General features: G+C 40.3%; 1 protein-coding gene across 4 annotated transcripts in view; it reads right to left on the bottom strand.

Annotated features, from left to right (window-relative positions):
• Nucleotides 1-20,833, bottom strand: part of APOO (apolipoprotein O) — a 60,384-nt gene that overhangs the window by 38,571 nt on the left and 980 nt on the right. For 2 of the 4 annotated variants that reach the window (XM_032329962.1, XM_032329958.1), the window contains exon 2: nucleotides 19,916-20,068. The exons of 1 other annotated variant lie outside the window; for it this stretch is intronic. In XM_032329962.1, the coding sequence (XP_032185853.1) occupies nucleotides 19,916-19,987 (72 nt within the window). In that variant the 5' untranslated portion in view covers nucleotides 19,988-20,068. Of the gene's footprint in view, nucleotides 1-16,159; nucleotides 16,305-19,915; nucleotides 20,069-20,833 lie in introns of those variants that run through there. One more of the 4 variants, XM_032329960.1, reaches the window with a different exon arrangement.

Here is a 20,833-nt window from a genome sequence, read left to right on the forward strand (position 1 = left end):
AGGTTTCAGAATCACCTGGGGAAGGTTCTTTTTTTTTTTTAGGAGCAGAGATCCCAACACATTTCCCCATGGTATCTGATTCAGTAAATCTAAGGGAGGGGGGCAAGAATCTATTCCCACAATCAGCCAAATTTAGAAAACCACTATTCCACAAGCAGATGCTTGGGGAACAGTTATTCAACTTAGGTTTGTATAAACACTCAAATGTACATACTTTTTAAAAACATCTGAAAGCATGAAATGAAAATTGTCCTAAACTTAAAAATAAACAGTGACTGGCCAGCGACTAAAGAAGTTAAGTTACTGGATTTATTTATATTCAATAAAAATCTTTCCATCATAAACACAACACAATCAATACCCTCCACCCCTAATTCTCAGTCTATCACCCATCCTTCTATCTTTCTTCACTGACAAATTTACTTTAAAAATAGACTATGGTTAGAATGGAGAATATTGGATATCCATGGAGCACCCAGCTGGCTCAGTTGGAAGGGCATGTGACTCTTGATCTTGGAGCTGTGAGTTCAAGCTCTATGCTGGGTGTAGAGATTACCTAAATAAATAATATATTTTTAAAAAGAGGAGTAGAGTCCATGATGGCAGAGGAGCAGGAGACCTTAATTTCTTCTGGTCCCAGGAATTCAGCTAGATAGTTATGAAACCATTCTGAACACCTGCTAACTTAACCCAAGATCAAAGAAAAGAACAGCTGCAACTCTACGAATAGAAAAACGACCACTTTCTGGAAGGTAGGACGTATGGAGCCCTGCAAGAAATACTGAAAGGAGTCCTCTAAGCAAAGAGAGAGCAAAAAGTAACACAGACCAGAAAGGAATAGAGACAATATACATAATAGTCATCTTACAGGCAAAACAATGGCACCAAATTCATACCTTTCAATAGTTACCCTGAATGTAAATGGGCTAAATGCCCCCAACCAAAAGACCCAGGGTATCAGATTAGATTTAAAAAAAAAAAAAAGACCCATCAATATGCCGTCTGCAAGATACTCATTTTAGACCCAAAGACACCTCCAGATTGAAAGTGAGGGGGTGGAAAACCATTTACCATGCTAATGGACATCAAAGAAAGCTGGGGTGGCAATCCTTACATCAGACAAATTAGATTTTAGACCAAAGACTGTAATAAGAGATGAGGAAGAACACTATATTATAATTAAAGGGTCTATCCAACAAGAAGATCTAACAATCGTAAATATTTATGCCCTTAACATGGGAGCAGCTAATTATATAAGCCAATTAACAACAAAATCAAAGAAACACATCAACAATATACAATACAATACAATAATAGCAGGGGACTTTAACAGCCCCCTTACTGCAATGGACAGACCATCTAAGCAAAAGATCAACAAGAAATAAGGCCTTTGAATGACACACTGGATCACATGGACTTCACAGATATATTCAGAACATTCCATCCCAAAGCAAAACAATACACATTCTTCTCTAGCGCACATGGAATAGAATAGATCACATCTTGGGTCACAAATAAGGTCTCAACTGGTACCAAAAGATTGGGATCATTCCCTGCCTATTTTCGGACCATAATGCTTTGAAACTGGAACTCAATCACAAAAGGAAAGTTGGAAGGAACTCAAATACATGGAGACTAAAGAGCATCCTACTAAAGAATGAATGCGTCAACCAGGAAATTAAAAGAAGAATTTAAAAAATTCATGGAAACAAATGAAAACAAAAACACAACTGTTGAAAATTTTTGGGATACAGCAAAGGCAGTCCCAAGAAGGAAGTATACAGCACTACAAGCCTTTCTCAAGAAACAAGAATGGTCCCAAATACACAACCTAACCCTACACCTAAAGGAGCTAGAGGAAGAATAGCAAATAAAACCTAAACCAAGCAGGAGAAGAGAAATAATAAAGATCAGAACAGAAATCAATGAAATAGAAACCAAAAGAACAGTAGAACAAATCAACACAACTCAGGAGGTGGTTCTTTGAAAGAATTAATGATTGATAAACAATTGGCCAGACTTTTCAAATAGAAAAGAGAAAGGACCTAAATAATATCATGAAAAAGAGGAGAGGTTATAACCAAAACTGAAGAAGTACAAACAATTATGAGAAATTATGAGCAACTATATACCAACAAATTAGGCAATCTGGAAGAAATGGATGCATTCCTAGATACCTATAAACTACCAAATTGAAATAGGAAGGAATAGAAACCTGAACAGACCCATAACAAACAAGGAAATTGAAGCAGTAATTAAAAGACTACCAACAAACAAGCCTCCAGGGCTGGATGGCTTCCCAAGGGAATTCTACCAAACATTTAAAGAAGAATTAATACCTAGTCTTCTGAAACTGTTCCAAAAAATAGAAATGGAAGGAAAACTTACAAACTCCTTCTATGAAGCCAGCATTACCTTTATCCAAAATCAGAGAAAGACCCCACCAAAAAGACCAGTATCCCTGATGAATATGCATGTAAAAATTCTCAACAAGATACTGGCCAATAGGATCCAACAGAACATTATTCACCTCAACCACATAGGATTTATTCCTGGGCTGCAAGGTTGGTTCAACATCCACAAATCAATCAATGTAATTCATTACATTAATAAAAGAAAAAACAAGAACCATATATACATTACATTAATAAAAGAAAAAACAAGAACCATATGATCCTCTCAACAGATGCAGAAAAGTCATTTGGCAAAGTACAGCATCGTTTCTTGATCAAAACTCTTCAGAGTGTAGGGATAGAGGGTACATACCTCATAGTGTCATCAAAGCCATCTATGAAAAACTCACAGCGAATATCATTCTCAATGGGGAAACACTGAGAGCTTTTCCCCTAAGGCTGGGAACACGGCAGAGATGTCCACTATTTCCACTGCTATTCAACATAGTACTAGAAGTCCTAGCCTCAGCAATCAGACAACAAAAAGAAATAAAAGGCATCCGAATTGGCAAAGAAGTCATCAAACTCTCACTCTCTGCAGATGATATGATACCTTAAACCCAAAACATGCCACCACAAAACTGCTAGAACTCATACAGGAATTCAACAGTGTGGCAGGATATAAAATCAGTGCACAGGAATCAGTTGCATTTCTATACACCAACAATGAGACAGAAGAGAGAAATTAAGGAGTCAATGGCATTTACAATTGTACCCAAAACCATAAGACACCTAGGAATAAATCTAACCAAAGAGGCAAAGGGTCTATACTCAGAAAATTATAGAATATTCATGAAAGAAATTGAGGAAGACATAAAGAAATGGAAAAATGTTCCATGCTCATGGATTGGAAGAACAAATATTGTGAAAATGACTATGCTACCTAGAGCAATGTACACATTCAACACAATTCCTATCAAAATACCATCAACTTTTTACAGAACTAGAACAAATAATCCTAAAATTTGTATGGAGCTAGAAAAGACCCCTAAGAGCCAAAGGAATGTTGAAAAAGAAAACCAAAGCTGGTGGCATCACAATTCCGGACTTTAAGCTCTATTACAAAGCTGTACTCATTAAGACAGTACAGTACTAGCACAGAAACAGACACGTAGATCAATGGAACAGAACAGAGAACTCAGAAATGGACCCTCAACTCTACGGCCAACTAATCTTCAACAAAGCAGGGAAGAATATCCAATGGAAAGAAGACAGTCTCTTCAATAAATGGTGTTGATAAATTTGGACAGCCACATGCAAAAGAATGAAACTGGACCATTTCCTTAAACCATACACAAAAATAAACTCAAAATGGATGAAAGACCCAATGTGAGACAGGAATCCATCATAATCCTTGAGGAGAACATAGGCAGCAACCTCTTCAACTCAGCCACAGCAACTTCTTGCTAGACACATCTCCAAAGGCAAGGGAAACAAAGGCAAAATGAACTACTAAGACTTTATCAAGATAAAAACCTCTTGCACAGCAAAGGAAACAGTCAACAAAACCAAAAGAGAACTGACAGAATGGAGAAGATATTTATAAATGGCATATCAGATAAAGGGCTAGTATCCAAAATCTATAAAGAATTTATCAAGGGCGCCTGGGTGGCTCAGTGGGTTAAGCCTTTGCTTTTGGCTCAGGTCATGATCCCAGGGTCCTGCTATCAAGGCTTGCACTGGGCTCTCTGCTCAGCAGGGAGCCTGCTCCCCTCCCCACCTCTCCTTGCCGCTCTGCCTACTTGTGATCTCTCTCTCTCTGTGTCAAATAAATAAATAAAATCTTTAAAAAAGAAAAAGAACTTATCAAACTCAACACCCAAAGAACAAATAATCCAAACAATGGGCAGAAGACATCAACAGATATTTCTGCAAAGAAGACATCCAGATGGCCAACAGAAACATGAAAAAGTGTTTGACATCACTTGGCATCAGAGAGGTACAAATCAAAACCACAATGAGATACCACCTCACATCAGTCAGAATGGCTAAAATTAGCAAGTCAAGAAATGACAGATGTTGGCAAGGATGTGGGAACCCTCCTACACTGCTGGTGGGAATGCAAGCTGGTGCAGCCACTCTGCAAAACAGTATGCAGGTTCCTCAAAAAACTGTAAATAGAGCTGCCCTATGACACAGCAATTGCACTCTTGGGTATGTACCCCCAAAAAACAAATGTAGTGATCCAAAAGGGCACCTGCTCTCCAATGTTTATAGCAGCAATGTCTACAATAGTCAAAGTATGGAAAGAGCCCAGATGTCCAACAACAGATGAACGGATAAAGTCGTGGTATATATCTACATACAATGGAATATTATGCAGCCATCAAAAATGAATCTTGGGGTGCCTGGGTGGCTCAGTGGGTTAAAGCCTCTGCCTTCAGCTCGGGTCATGATTCCAGAGTCCAGGGATCAAGGCCCACATCGGGCTCTCTGCTTGGCAGGGAGCCTGCTTCCCCCTCTCTCTCTCTCTGCCTGCCTCTCTGCCTACTTGTGATCTCTCTGTCAAATAAATAAATAAATAAAATCTTAAAAAAAAAAAAAAAGAAATCTTGCCATTTGCAACGATGTGGATGGAACTAGAGGTTATTATGCTAAGTGAATTAAGTCAATCAGAGAAAGACAATTATTATACGATCTCACTGATATGCGGAATTTGAGAAACAAAGCAGAAGATCATTGGGAAAGAGAGGAAAAAATGAAACAAGACGCAACTAACTATGGAGAGAAACCATAAGAGACTCTTCATCTCACAAAACAGAAGGTTGCTGGAGGGGAATGGGTGGAAGCAAGGGGTGGCTGGGGCATAGACACTGGGGAGGATATGTGTTGTAGTGAGTGCTGTTTGTCGCGTAAGACTGATGAATCACAGACTTATACCCCTGAAACAAATAATACATTATATGTTAATTTTAAAAAAGATAAAGGGGATTAAGAAGTACAAACTTCTGCTATAAAACAAGCCATAGAGATGAAAAACACAACATAGGCAATATCGCCAATAATATTATATAATGTATGGTGGCAGATAGTAACTACATTTATTACAGTGAGCAGTGAGTAATGTATAGAATTGTTGAATCAATATGTTGTACACCTGAAACTAATAAAACGCTATATGTCAACCATACTTCAATAATAATAATAAAATAATTTCAGGCCAAAAAAAAAAAAAAAAAGAATAGTGGATACCCTTTGCAAGCTGGGGAATGACCAGGACCATGAGGGGTTCTAGAGTACTAGATATGCTAGTATGGTCAATTTGTAAAATTTACTTGTTATCCGTGTATTTTTCTGTATGTGAGATTTCTTCTTTTTTTTAAGATTTTATTTATTTATTTGACAGACACAGATCACAAGTAGTCAGAGAGGCAGGCAGAGAGAGAGAGGAGGAAGCAGGCTCCCCGCAGAGCAGAGAGCCCGATGTGGGGCTTGATCCCAGGACCCCGGGACTATGACCCGAGCGGAAGGCAGAGGCTTTAACCCACTGAGCCACTCAGGTGCCCCTGTATGTGAGATTTCAACACAAAGTTAGAATAATAGACTCTTGGGGAGCCTAGATGGCTCAGTCAGTTAATCATCTGCCTTCGGCTCAAGTCATGATCCCACGGTCCTGGGATCAAGCCCCACATGGGGAAATCCTTGCTCAGCAGGGAGCCTGCTTCTCCCTCTCCCTCTACCACTTTCCCTGCTTGTGTTCTCTTGCTCTCTAATTAATTAATTGATTGATTTAAAAAAAAAAGAAAAGAAAAATAGACTCATACTTGCTTTCTCTACTTCATTCCCTCCCCCCTCGCTACTCAACGTACCTAAAATCATTCTTCCGAAGGCAACCAATGGCTTCCCAGTTACTAAACTCCAATGGTCATCTGGCATCCTGGCTGCACCCCAAAACTGGTGACCCCTCTACCATCTTCACACTCTCTCTTGCTTCCGTTGCCAAGATTCTACTCTAGCTCCATTGTACATGCTTTGTAGGGCATTCTTTCCCTCTCCTTTTGGGCCTTATCTTTCTCTGCCCATTTCTTGAAAGCTGGTGAGTCAGAGCAGTCCTTCACCCTCTCCCCTTTCTCACTCTGGAGCAATTTCATTTGAATCTAAGTCTTTGACTTCGATCATATGCCACTTATGCCCAAATATGAATTCCCAACCCCAGCCTCTCCTAAGCCTCAGGCTTGCACATGGAACTCCCCATAGACTTTTTCACTAAGTGTTTCAAATGCTACCTCATAATGAATTTCCTTTCTCCCAAACCCTGTTTTTCTCCATTTCCCTACCTCAGTTAATGGCCCTATAAGCCACACAAAGGACAACATCAAAGCAACTCTTTAATGGAACAATGAAAACAGACTTCAAAGACAGTCAGATGTGGTTGCTGCCTCCGCCATCTAAAAAAGTGGACAAATAATTACACCACTTGTGATGAGTGCACTAACCGACAAAGGACTGGAGAAACACAGAGAAAAGAATAATGTACCACAACTGGAAATTCTGGGAAACAACTACAGGGGAAGGCAGAATCAACAATCGAAAGTTTATGTGTTTCTTTCTTTTGGCAGCCACCCAATGGACTGATGTTAAGACTTAGTGTCACTAGGACCAGCCTCTGAAAAGAGCAGTAACAGAGAAACCAAAGGTTTAGAGCGTGAGGATGATTTTTGAAACACCACAATCTTTTCAGCTATCCCATGAGTAGGTACAGTCTCTAAACACAGCAAATACAGAGCCATAAACCAAGTCTGCTGCTTTAATAATATCAAAACATTCTCACACAAGAAGTTCCCTTTTAATATCAAGGTCAGATGGGTTTTGATGATAACATACACAAAATTATTCAGTATCAAAAACTGTACAAATAAACCTAAAGCCTTAATTATTGCATTTTAGCTATTATATAACTTATCGGTCATATAATCTATACATTAAAATGTGCAGCTGTTTCCAAAGTTATTATATGAGACCATTTTTATATCTATCACTGCGGAAAATAAGCGCATGTGGGGACATTTTTACAGTAAATGTCATTTAAAATTAGATATTCTCCTATTTATAGGAAACGAGGCATAATTATATATTTTTCCTCCAAATGTTACAATGGTTCTTTGATCCTCAGTCAACCTTTTCTGCAGTTATTTCCACGTGAAAACATTCTTCATTAAAAACAAAATCTTTTAATCTGATTCTTTTCGGTTAAGAGATAAAAATCTGAAACGTATTTTTTTTTAAAGCGGTCTGGGGTGCTTGGGTTGCTCATTCAGTTAAGCATCTGCCTTTGGCTCAGTCATGATCCCAGGGTCCTGGGATCAAGCCCCACATCGGGCTCCCTGCTTAGAGAGCAACCTGCTTCTCCTCTTCCCTCTGTCCCTCCCCCTGCCCCTGCTTGTGCTAAATAAATAAAATCTTTTAAAAAATTAAAAAGGTCTATGAAAACTGACAATACTTTTGAGGATATTCTTGTCCAAAAAAAAAAAAAAGAAAGAACACGAAATGAAAAAATAAACTATGTGCAAGAGTTTAGGGTAAAACAAAATGATGAAATCAAGGAACAATTCTACCCAAATCAGGCTACACTATTGTCCTTAGGAAAGTGTTTTACACCGAATTAAAAATAAAGAGAAACTAAATGAGTCCATATTTGTGAAATATCAAAAAAAAAATGCCTTCCTGCCATAATGAGCATTCATGACCATATCTACATTTTATACAGCAATCCTTTCCCATCTGGAGAGCCACACACCAACTGGTAATCGAGGCTTTCTTTCTCTAAGAGGGTTAAAGGGATACAGACAGTGGGAACCTGAATATTATCTCCACTGTACTGTTTTGGCTTTTTAAAAGAACAGTTTATTCAGTATTACTTATATACTATTTTTAAAAAGTAGTTATAGTCTCGCCTCATACACCTTAAGATGGCCACTATCAAAACACCAGAAAATAGCAAATATTATTAGCAAGCATACAGAGACAGTGGATCCCTTGTGTACTGCTAGAGGGACTGTGAAATGGTGCAACACCTAGGGAAAAGTGTGTGGAAGCTCCTCGGGGCACCTGGGTGGCTCAGATCATGATCTCAGGGTCCTGGGATCAAGCCCCGCATTGGGATCTCTGCTCAGCTGAGAGCCTGCCTCCCTCCTACCCCTCGCCCCGGCCTGCTGCTCTGCCTACTTGTGATCTCTGTCAAATAAATAAATAAAATCTTTTTAAAAAAATAAGAGTGTGGAAGTTCTTCAGAAAAATTAAACATAGAGGGGCGCCTGGGTGGCTCAATGGGTTAAAGCCTCCACCTTCGGCTCAGGTCATGATCCCAGGGTCCTGGGATTGAGCCCCGCATTGGGCTCTCTGCTCTGCAGGGAGCCTGCTTCCTCCCCTCTCTCTCTGCCTGCCTCTCTGCCTACTTGTGCTTTCTCTTTCTCTGTCAAATAAATAAAATCTTTTTAAAAAATTAACATAGAATTACCATATGATCCAGCAATTCCATGTCTGGGTATATATCCCCAAAAAACTAAAAACAGGATCCTGAGGATATATAGTCCGGTTCATAGTAACATTATTCACAATAGCCAACAGGTGAAAGCAACCCACTGTCAAGGCCATTATGCTAAACAAAATAAACCAGTCACAAAAGACAAGTACTGTATGACTTCATTTACGCGAGGCATCCAAAGTAGTCAAATTCATAGAAACAGAGAGTGAAATGGTGGTTACCAGGGGCTGGAGGAGGAAGAAATGGGGAAAAGTTCAATGGATAGAAAGTTTCACCTTCCCAAGATAAAAAAAAGTTCTGGAGATTATCGTGCATCAGTGTGAATATATTTAGCACTACTGAACTGTACAGTTAAAAATGGCTAAGATAGGGGTGCCTGGGTGGCTCTGTTGTTAAGTGTCTGCCTTCGGTTCAGGTCATGATCCCAGGGTCCTGGGATCGAGCCCCACGACGGGCTCCCGATCAGCGGGAAGCCTGCTTCTCCCTCTCCCACTCCCCCTGCTTGTGTTTCCTCTCTCACTGTGTCTCTCTCTGTCAAATAAACAAATAAATAAAATCTTCTTTAAAAATGGCTAAGATAGTAAATTTTTTGTTATGTGTGGGTTGTTTTCTTACTGCAATACAAAAAAAAAAAAAAATGACTAAAAAAATGGTTAAGGTGGTTAAAAAAAAAGCGCAGCCAGAGAGAAAAATAAACAGTATGCCTTCTCAAAAAGAGTTCTTTCTCTTCAAAGTAGTAACCTTGATAGATCAAATACGGAGTCAGAATTTATTCCAACTATTTATGTAACAAATTAATAAAGTGAATTTACTTTTAAAATGTGATCATGTGGCTTCCATTTCCAAATGCTTTCAGATCAAAATTTAAGCTTGTCAGAAAAGCAGTTTCGGTACATTTGAAATGTAAGTGAGAAAAGCAGATTAGAAAATGGCACTGTTTAAAGGGTTGGGGGTTGTAAGTTTTCTGGAAGATATGTGTAAGTATGCCCACAAACAAGTCTGAAAAGAGGTTAACTGTGGTTGTCTATAAAAGGTGGGGGAATTAAGGGTGAGTCTTTAGTATCTTCTGTATTTCCTAAAGATTTTACAATATACATTGATTCATTTTGTAATACACAAAGAAGGAAAGTGCCTGGTTCCTAAGTGTATTCTCAAGAAACTTCCAAAGTATGAAGATCACTCCAAATGAAGAGGAGTAAAAATATTTTGATGCGTGAAGATATTTTTTGAATAAACCTACTGATCAGCGACACCATGCCTTGGAAAAAAATGTACTGACAAGATAATTAAATCTATCCTCTCAAAACGACCATTTGGATGGGCATTCATTTGGATGTATAAATTTGGGAGCACTTACACTTTCACAACAACGGAAACCACAATCATTTCAGACTGTTTCACAGTAAATGGATTATGAAGTCAGTGAGCTGCTGTGAAGTCAGTATTTTAAGAGTTTAGACTTTAACCTACAAGTAGAAAAATGGTCTTCCAACTACGACAAATACAGAACTATTTTTTTTAAAGATTTATTTATTTATTTTACAGACAGAAATCACAAGGAGGCAGAGAGGCAGACAGAGAGAGGAGAAAGCAGGCTCCCCACCGAGCAGAGAGCCCGATGCGGGACTCGATACCAGGACCCTGGGATCATGACCTGAGCCGAAGGCAGAGGCTTTAACCCACTGAGCCACCCAGGCGTCCCCAGAACTATTTTTTAAGAGTTTATTTATTAGAGAGAGAGAGAGGGAGGGAAAGCACAAGCAGGGGGAGGGACAGAGCGAGGGTCATAGGGAGGGGCAGAGGGAAGCAAGACTCCCCACTCAGTAGGGAGCCTGATGCGGGACTCATGCCAGGATCAGGACCTGCCCAGAAGTCAGATGCTTAACCGAATGAGCCACCCAGATGCCCCAATACAGAACTATTTTGTGAGAAACTCAATTCTGTAATTCTGCAGTAGAGTAACTGATACCTCCTGGGTCTTCCTCATCCACCATAAACAAACTGTGATCTAAAGAGATAAGAGGGGAAAATGAGGCTGTCTTTAAGATAAACACTATCTCTGGCTTACGTAAAACCAACTTCTATTTTATCTTCGGAGGGCAGAATTCACCACAAAATTAGGTCAGCAAAGAAACTATGGTTCATCTGCAACTGTTCCATATTCTACTCTTTAAAAATAGTTATCGGTTTCTGTTAAAGTCACACAATAAGTAACAAACTTGTCTGATAAACAGGAAGGGAACCTCAAGGCCAAGGAGTGAGATTACCGTTTCTTCAGGCACGTTCTGAGTCAGCTGGTCAGGCTGTACTGGCGTCACAGACTTAGAACACACATGACACATAATCTACCATGTTTCAAATTTATCTGAACTTCCTCATTCAGACAGAAACTTAGCACTGCTTACCTATCTCTCTCTCTCTCTCTCTCTCTCTCTCTCTTTCAGAATGGCACCCCAATATCCATTCAATCTTTTCTGAGTTAGGGGACTACAAGGAGGAAAAAAATCAGAGGGGAACAATTTCCTTCAAGAATTGTCTTTCAAACGCTTCCATTTTTTCAAGTAACTAAAAAAATCTGTATGTTCTAAGAGGAAGAGCTATTTTGTCAACACAAAGTCTATCAAAACCCAGGTTTCATTTCCTAATAAACCACTGCGCTACAAAGAACACAGAACTCACTGACAACTGCCTACGACCTCATCTCATTTACTCACAGCTTTTTCTTAAGGAAAGAAAAGAATAGTAACATTTTTTAGGAAAAACGCGGCTGTGTAAGAAGGCTCAATTCAGTTGATGATAATCTGGATTCATAATGAAAATCTCTGCAAAAAATACGAACAAAAACAAGAAAAGTCAATGTTTGGATTATACACAGCAACTTCTAACAGTGCTCCCGAATGATTTGACTCCACAAACAGGCTCAGGGTCAATATTTGCCAAGTGAGGTAAGCAATCAACAGAGGAGTCAGGAAACTTGTTGGAGTCCTCGTATCACTCGGTGCTTGCTTACTTACTCACTTGCCAGTTTAACCCATGTCATAACACAACACGTGAATCAGCACCTCTAATGGGAGAGGAGATTCATTTCAGCAAGCATAAAGAAAAACATTCTGTTATTTCACAAGGACTGACGTCTGTGGGATGGAGAGAAGAGAAAAAGAAACCTTTACTATTTTCATATATCCTACTTAAAAAGACCAGTCAAACCTCAAGCTGTTTACAAAGCTATAATCATCAAGATAACATGGTATTGGCACAGAAACAGACTAACAGCTCAACGGAACAGACCAGAGAACCCAGAAATGGACCCTCAACTCTATGGTCAACTAACCTTCAACAAGGCAGGAAAGAATGTCCAATGGAAAATAGAGAATCTCTTCAACAAATGGTGTTGGGAAAACTGGACAGCCACATGCAGAAGAACGACACCGGGCCACTTTCTTACACCCTACACAAAAATAAACTCAAAATGGATGAAAAGCCTAAATGTGAGATAGGAATCCACCAAATCGTAGGGGGGAACACAAGCAGCAACCTTTTTGACCTAGGCTGCAGCAACTTCTTTGTAGACACATCTCTGGAGGGAAGGGAAACAAAAGTAAAAATGAACTACTGGGAAATCATCAAGATGACAAGCTTTTGCACGGCAAAGGAAACAATCGACAGAACCAACTGACAGAATGGGAGAAGATATTTGCAAATGTCTTATCAGATAAAGAGCTAGTATCCAAAACCTATAAAGAACTTATCAAACTCAACACCCAAAAAATCCAGTCATGAAACAAGCAGAAGATATGCATGGGCATTTACAAAGGGCCAAGAGACACATGAAAAAATGCTCGACATCACTCAGCGTCAGGGATATACAAATCAGAATCACAATGAGATACCACCTCACACCTGTTAGAATGGCTAAAATGAACAACTCAGGAAGCGACAGATGTTGGTAAAGATGCAGAGAAAGGGGAACCCTCTGACACTGTTGGTGGGAATGCAAACTGGTGCAGCCACTCTGGAAAACAGTATGGAGGTTCCTCAGAAAGTTAAAAATAGAGCTACCTTACGATGCAGCCATTGCACTGCTGGGTATTTATCCAAAGGATACGAACATAGTGAATTCAAGTGGGCATATGCACCCCAGTCTTTACAGCAGCAGTGTCCCCAGTAGCCAAGCTATGGGAAGACCCAGATGTTCATCGACAGATGAATGGATAAAGATGACGTGGTCTATATATACAATGGAATATTGCTCAGCCATCAGAAAGAATGAAATCTTGCCATCTGCAACTACATGGATAGAACTAGAGGGTATTATGCTAAGCACAGTAAGTCAGTCAAAGACAAATACCATCAAATACCATGATTTCACTCATACGTGGAATTTAAGAAACAAAACAGATTAACAAAGGGGAAGGGAAGAAAAAATAAAGTAAGATGAAAACAGAGAGGGAGGCAAACCATAAGAGCCTCTTAACTCTAGGGAACAAACTGAGGGTTACTGGAGGGAAGGTGGGGGGTGGACAGGGCAACTGGGTGATGGGCATTAATGAGGGCACATGATGAAATGAGCCCTGGGTGTTGTATGCAACTGATGAATCCGTCAATTCTACCCCTAAAACTAATAATACAGTATATGTTAACTAAATTGAGTTTAAATTAAAATATTTAAAATTTAAAATTTAAAAAAAAAAAAAAGGCCAGTCAAATGAATGAATAGATATTTCTGAAGAAAGAAACCACTGGATATCCCTCCCAACTAGAGCCATTAACAAATGCCTGTGAACCTGTCTCTAGTTCCCATGAAGGGCTCCTCATCCTCACCCAACCAAACAAAGACATCCTTAAGTTGGAGCCAGTGTGGGCTTTGAATAAAACACACTGAGTTGCTTCAAAGAGGCAGAAAGAAGTAGGAAGACAAAGGGTGACTGTATTTAAAGTTCCCTTAAAACAATACTCATTCAAAATACAACTGTACTATCTATAATGCCATTATCATAAAAATACAGCTTAATATTCAAAGTTATAGGCTCTCAGCATATTGAAAACTCTCCAGCCCTTGCTCTAAATTCTTGCTTCTACCACTTTTAGTATAGAATGAAGTTTTAAAACCCACTACATTAAGAAATTGGCACTGTTCAAGTTTTCTAAAAGAACTGGCATGAGGCCATGCAGAAATTAGGAAAAACTCCAAGTGAAAAACAAGTAACTTCCAAATTCTAGGATTTATCTTCAGACTGAGATTTCCACACACACCCCTCCGAAAATATCTACATGAACTTTCATGTTATATGCACTAACCGTAAAATTCCACTTAAGTATTCTTGGGGAAAATCAACTCTTTTTAAACTTTCATTTCAAAAATCTTTTGGCACTCTCCTGTCATATTATAAATAAGTCAACTGTCGAGTTTTGGAAACAGATATGTTTCTTTGCAATAGAGATGTCTTACGCATCTAATTACTTGCAGTAATTTTAAATGTACCATACAAACAAATAGCAAAGTTCATTTCTTAGCCTCTAAAAACTTCCAGTCTAGCCTAGAAAAGACTGAAGTGTCAAGCACACATACACAAAGATCCTCTAATCATGAAAGTCTACAAACATGCGTAGGCTCCACAGGGTAATGAATTCACTTATCATAAATATCTAGTCGATTGTCTACTGTTTTCCATTTGTCTCTGCTCCCCATTCTTTTAAGGTACAATTCATCTACGCCTTCCTTCTCCTCTCCCAGCGTTAGCTGCACACAAGAGGCCATTAGCATTTTAGATGGAAAATTGTTAGGGTGTCCTGAGCAGAATTCAGTTCTATATGAGAAGTGAATTTATGCAAGTTTCATCTATTTGTGACAGTCAGTCCTAAGTCCAGGGTGCTACCCAAAACTCTAGATCACTTCAGGAGACAGATGCAATGCAGAAGGGATAGAAAATAGCTTACGTTCATACAGCGCTTCATAGTTTACGGTTCTTTCCACATGTTATTGTATCTGAACCTCCCAACAATCCTGTGCCAAATGGAGGGGCATATTATTGGTCCCGCTGTATCTTGATAATGGAACTCTGAGAAATTAAGGAACTTCATTAAAGTTGCTCAGCCCTAAACCAAACATACTATCAACTGAACCTGAGCCTGTGCTTTCTGACATCATCCAATGGGGCTGGGCAGACTTTCTTCTTTGTGATCCACCACCCAACATCTTTGAAGGGTCAGAAAGGAAAAAAACCCAGTTAATCCTGCACATAAATATGTATTTATGTGAGTAAATACACATGCATTATATACATATATGACAAATATATACACATAATAAACACATATGTGTATGTATAAATATACATATTCATTATAATTTCTCAAGAAGTCCTTTGGATATGCTTATATTGCAGGGGGAAAATCTTTACTATCTTCCCAAATGTGTGCCATTTAAAATAATACATAAAATAAAGTTACAACACTTCTTTTGCAATTTACAGGTGATTTTCCTTTTCCATTTAGCAGTATTGTTCTCCCCTCAGTCTGCACTAGTGATATACTATTCATGGTAAGAAAATTAATTTCAGAAAGACAGACAATTACATCAAGACCAAACAGCCACAGAGTATGTAAGGTAAAATGCCTGCTAGCCAAGGACACGGTCACCTCAGGCTCCTGGGAGTGGGGAGCTCTGAGCAGAGGTCAGATCTCTGTCCTTCAGGAAGGAACTGTTGGAGTTTTCGGGAAGCCAAGTTCTCTCCCTCAAGATGTCTGATGATTCCCCAATCTCCAACCCACATCTCTCATGAAAAGTCATACCCTTGGGTTTCATGTCAACTGATCACCACATGATAATGTCCACAGACACTTCAAGGGGGCCAATCTGTGTCAGATCAAACCCACCTCAGCCTTCTTCCACTTTCCCATCCCACCAAGTAGTTCTAACCGTCCCTTGGTTTTCCAAGCGAAAAGCCTGAGCAGCATCCTTAAATTCTCCTTTCCCCTCTTCTCCCACAGCCCATCAACAAACAAATTTTGAAAGTAAAAAATACTTTTGGAAAGCCCCAAGATCATGCACAACCCCAACAGTATGTAGCAGCGTCCTACAAGCGGCCACTAAAAGTCAGTAAGAGCTCACGCTTATCGAACCCTTACTTGATACCAAGCACTGTGCGAAGCTTGGGGTCCAAGTTAATTTATACCCACACAAAAGTCTGAGGTTGGTGCTAGTCTTATCCTTGCTTTACAGATGAGGACACAGCTTCAGAGAATTTGAGTATCTTGCCCAGGGGAACACGGTGAAGCCCAAGGTCTTAAGACAGCGCCGAACCCTTCAGCGTCCTTGCACCCACTTCTCTGCTCTCCCCGGAAGGCCCTTCCAATCGTCCCGTGTCCCCCTCCTCCCCGCCAGCTTCAGAGGTCAGCGCAGGCAATGTTCTACTGTACTAAGTCTCCTGATGCCCCCTGCTGGTGCTCGCTCCTCTAAATCACTAGTTCTCAAGGGCGGCTACACTACAAACTGGATGCTTACACCCCAGTCCTAAAGGTTCCGACTGCACTGACCTGGGCACCGCCTGCGCAGCAGGACTTGCTCGCTATGTGATTCTAATGTGTAGCCAAAGTTGTGACCCAATCTACCCAACTTGCCACAACTTTGACATCAGAGCGGTTACCACACTGCATCGGCATGGGCCATTTCTGAGCCACTAACCTCAAGTTTCGGTCACCTGAGGGGTGGGCTGGTTCAAAACCAGAGGTACCTGAACCTCACATAAAAATGAAATCAGACCCATGGGCAGGGCCCTGGAAAATACCTCTTGAATAATTCTGGCATGCGGCCAAATCTGGGGACTCTCTCCGGAGTAAGACCTAGGACTTTTTATTTGTACCCACGAGGGTGTAGCACAGTGCTCAGTCACAGCTGGACTATGATAAACATTTGTGTAATGAATGGAATCGAGTAACAGGAATCTGGGGACTGGGTATATATATTCAATTCTAGCAGCAGCACCTAGAAAAACTTCCTGGAATAGTGAGTGTGCAAATAGGGACCGGGCAGCTTTTCAAATGTGTTTTTTAATCCGCCAGTGCCCCCTACTGACCTGAAGATGGATAAGTCAAAACAATGGTTCCGGTTTAAATATTTTAATTGTATATGCACATACTAGTCACACACACAGTACTTTTTCCACCAACACCTATATTATCAATTCCTTTCCGCCCCAAGCTGAAGACTCTTAAACCCACATCAATCCTACCATTTGCTTGTCCTCATTTCCAGGAATCAGTCATGATAGACCTCCCGAAGCAGTTCTCAGAACTGAGTCCTCAAAGCCCCTCACTGACCTTTTCCTCCTTTGGCCAGTACCTCTTGCAAATCCCACCACATTCATAAAATCAAACACCTTTTAAAAACACAAGGAGCCATTCATCTACCAATCTGCTTCAGTTCTTGCTATTCAAAGTACAATGGGGGACCAGCAGCATCTGTATCATCCAGGAGCTTGCTTTAAAAAAAAAAAAAAATGGACACCCTGAGGCCCCACCCCAGACCTGCTGAAACAGAGCTCCATGTATTTTAGAGTTTGAGAAGCACTGGTTCTCAACTTTCTTAACTACTAGACCTAACACTATTTTTTTTTTAAAGATTTTATTTATTTGACAGAGAGAGAAACCACATGTAGGCAGAGAGGCAGGCAGAGAGAGAGAGTGGAGGAAGCAGGCTCCCTGCAGAGCAGAGAGCCCGACATGGGGCTCGATCCCAGGATCCTGGGATCATGACCCGAGCTGAAGGCAGAGGCTTTAACCCACTGAGCCACCCAGGCGCCCCAAGACCTAACACTATTTTATGACAAATATTCTAAGTAACTCTTTTGCTATCTTGAAATAAAAATTTATCACCCATCTACACATGTAAGACCAAAAAAAGAGACCAGTATACTGATTTGATGGTAACATGATGGGGAACAAAAGGAAAAGATTTACAGTAAGAATTATATTTCAGTATATAACTGTTCAACACAACTAAAGACATGCAGAACAATCCAAGTTTCCAAAATGTACCCCAAATGGCTGGTACTGTCTGGCTGAGAACCACTAGTCTACCATTACTCCCAACCTTTTCTTTCCAGCTCACAGAAGGCAGGCAACATCTTTCCTCCTTTTTGAAGCTGAGGGATTCTCTCTTCTAAAAGCCCCCTTCCCAAAAAAATGAAACGAGATGGGATCGGGAGGGAAACAAACCATAAGAGACTCTTAATTTCACGAAACAAACTGAGGGTTGCTGGCAGGTCAGGGGGTAGGGATAGGGTGGGGGGGTTATGAACATTGTGGAGGGTATGTGCTATGGAGAGTACTGTGAATTATGTAAGACTAATGATTCACAAACCTATACCCCTGGGGCAAATAATACACTATATATTAATAAAAAATGAGAATAACAAAAATGAAAGCCCCCTTCCTATATTCCTCCCTAAGGCCATAAACACTGCCAAATCTTGAATACTGGAACAACCGCAAAAACAACTCTACAAATCTTGACCAACATGTCTCTCTAGTTACCATATTCTCTCCTTTGTTTGAAGCAGAAAATCAAATTTATCAACCCCCCCACTGTGTCCATTTACTCATGTCTCAGTCACCAACCCATATTAATATAGCTTTCATTTCCATCAGTAACCCACATCTATAAAAAAAAGTCATGAAAGCTTTCCAAATTGCCCAAATTAACAAACACTTCTCTAAATTCATCTAACTTATCTTACTGTAACGGACACTGTTGGGCGCACATCCAAACTCCATTCCCCACTGTGTTAAATTCATTTCTCTCCCACGTGATTAAGATAAACTAACCCCATCCCTACCTGATCCTGTTTAATCCAAGCCAATCAGAGCATGGCATTCCCCTGGCACTGGCTATCAGGTCAGGGGCGGACATGTGACCTAAGTTGGTCCAATCAGATTGAAGGAAAAGCGTAATCCAAGCGTGGGAGTTTTGTCCTCTCCCCTGCTCTAGCGAATGAGAAAGCATGTGTTACTACTGCCAGTCATGCTTAACCATAAGGGGAACCAATCTTATCATGGAAAGCCAAGAAAAGAGACCAGGTCCTTAATAACACTGTTGACCTACTGGAGTCCACCCTTCCTCTAGACTTTGTGAGAGAATTCTTACTATTTAAGTAACCATGTTTTCCCAGCTGAAAGCATCCTAACATAGCCTGCCCTCCTTGAACCATCCTCCCTTGATTTTCTAAACATCACCCTTTTGTACACCTACTTACCAGAAGCTGCTTCTAGAACATCTCTGGCCTCCCCTCTTCCTCTGCTTATTCCTTACATTTTGGTGTCTGCCGAGGTTTGTTGTGATCTTTTCTACTCAAACTACGTATTTGAATAATCGAAACTGAGCTATACTAGCGCTTCCCCCAAAGGAGTACCCCAGCTCATCCACCTGAGGGACTCCTACCAGTCTTTCAAAACTAAATGTAAATGTCTCCTCTGTGAAGTCTCCCCTTAAGTTCCCAGGGGTTCTTTGCCTTTTTTGCATCACAGACCCTATGGACCCCTTTTCAAATTAATGTTTCTAACTGCATAAAATGTTAACTGTACTTCAATAGTTATAAAAAACATTTTTAAAATTCAAAATGTGATATAGTAATACATACTCCTTACCTTATTAAATAAAAGGACCTAACAGTGAAACTTATAACTACCAGAATTTTGAAGTAGTAATGACCATAAATGATATCTTGAGTTCTGCAGCAACCGTGATATAAAAACATCCATGACATCTATTGGTCCTGTGAGTCCTACTGATGACAGGTACTGCTAATATTACTGTGATTTATTGCTATACCAGCCTACTAAATTAATTGCTCCCAATGAACCTCCTCATATCCATGCTTTTGTGTAGTGCCCCCATACTGACTCTGGCTTGGCCACGTGACTTGTTTGGACATCAGCAAATGTGATGCAAGCAGGTAAGTGTTTGCACAATCGGACTTACCCTCTTGGAACCCAGTGACCATGTGAGGAAGCCCAAGGTAGGCACAATGAGGGGCACCAAGCTCCCATACATGACAGTAAGGCCAACTTATAGTCCAAGCACCAGCTGAATTCAGCCACTGGGAGATGCCAGCAGAACTGCCCAGGCAACCCACTGATGGCGAGAAATAATAAATTATTGTAGTTTGAAGGCACTGGTTCGCGCTGGCTTGTTACCCACCAATAGCTAACTAGAACAGTTACCTACACTATACTCATAACTAAAGGAAATGTTAAATTTCAGTTGCAGATTGGTGAAAATAAAGATTTTTTCCCCCATCAGGGTTTAGGGACTCCCCTGGATTTTATATACAGACCCTCTGAGGGGCTGAAGACCACAGTTCAAGAGCCCCCAGTGTAGAGGGGAATCCCTGAGGCAGAGGAGATCCTGCTCTCCTTTCTACTACCACAGTGCATCACTGACACCCATATAAACTGATCATAGCATATCCTTTGGTGTTGCAACCCTAAAACTGAGCTGAGCTCCTAGCACATAATAGCTGTTCAACACAAATTTATCCAATGAACCCAAGTTGCTAATGGATCTGTCCTGGTAACTAAACTGTGAGCAGCCTGAAAACAAAATAAAAGCAAATACTTAGATGACACTCCTATATGCCAAAGGCTCTTCCAAGTGCTTTACACTTACTTATTTAGTCTTTATAACAACCCTATTAAGTATATGCTAGTCCCCCAAATTCACCGATAGGAAAATAGGTACAAAATGGTTAAGTAACGTGCCCAAGGTCACCCAGCTAGAAAGTGGCAATGCCAGGACTGTAAGGCCGAATCCACGTTCTGATTTTATAGCCTGTCCTAATGTGCCCAAAGCACACTGCAGAAGCACAATAAAACTTTCAAACAAGTTGTACAAATTTGA

The sequence above is a fragment of the Mustela erminea genome, chromosome X (assembly GCF_009829155.1).
Source record: "Mustela erminea isolate mMusErm1 chromosome X, mMusErm1.Pri, whole genome shotgun sequence".
NCBI lineage: Eukaryota > Metazoa > Chordata > Mammalia > Carnivora > Mustelidae > Mustela > Mustela erminea.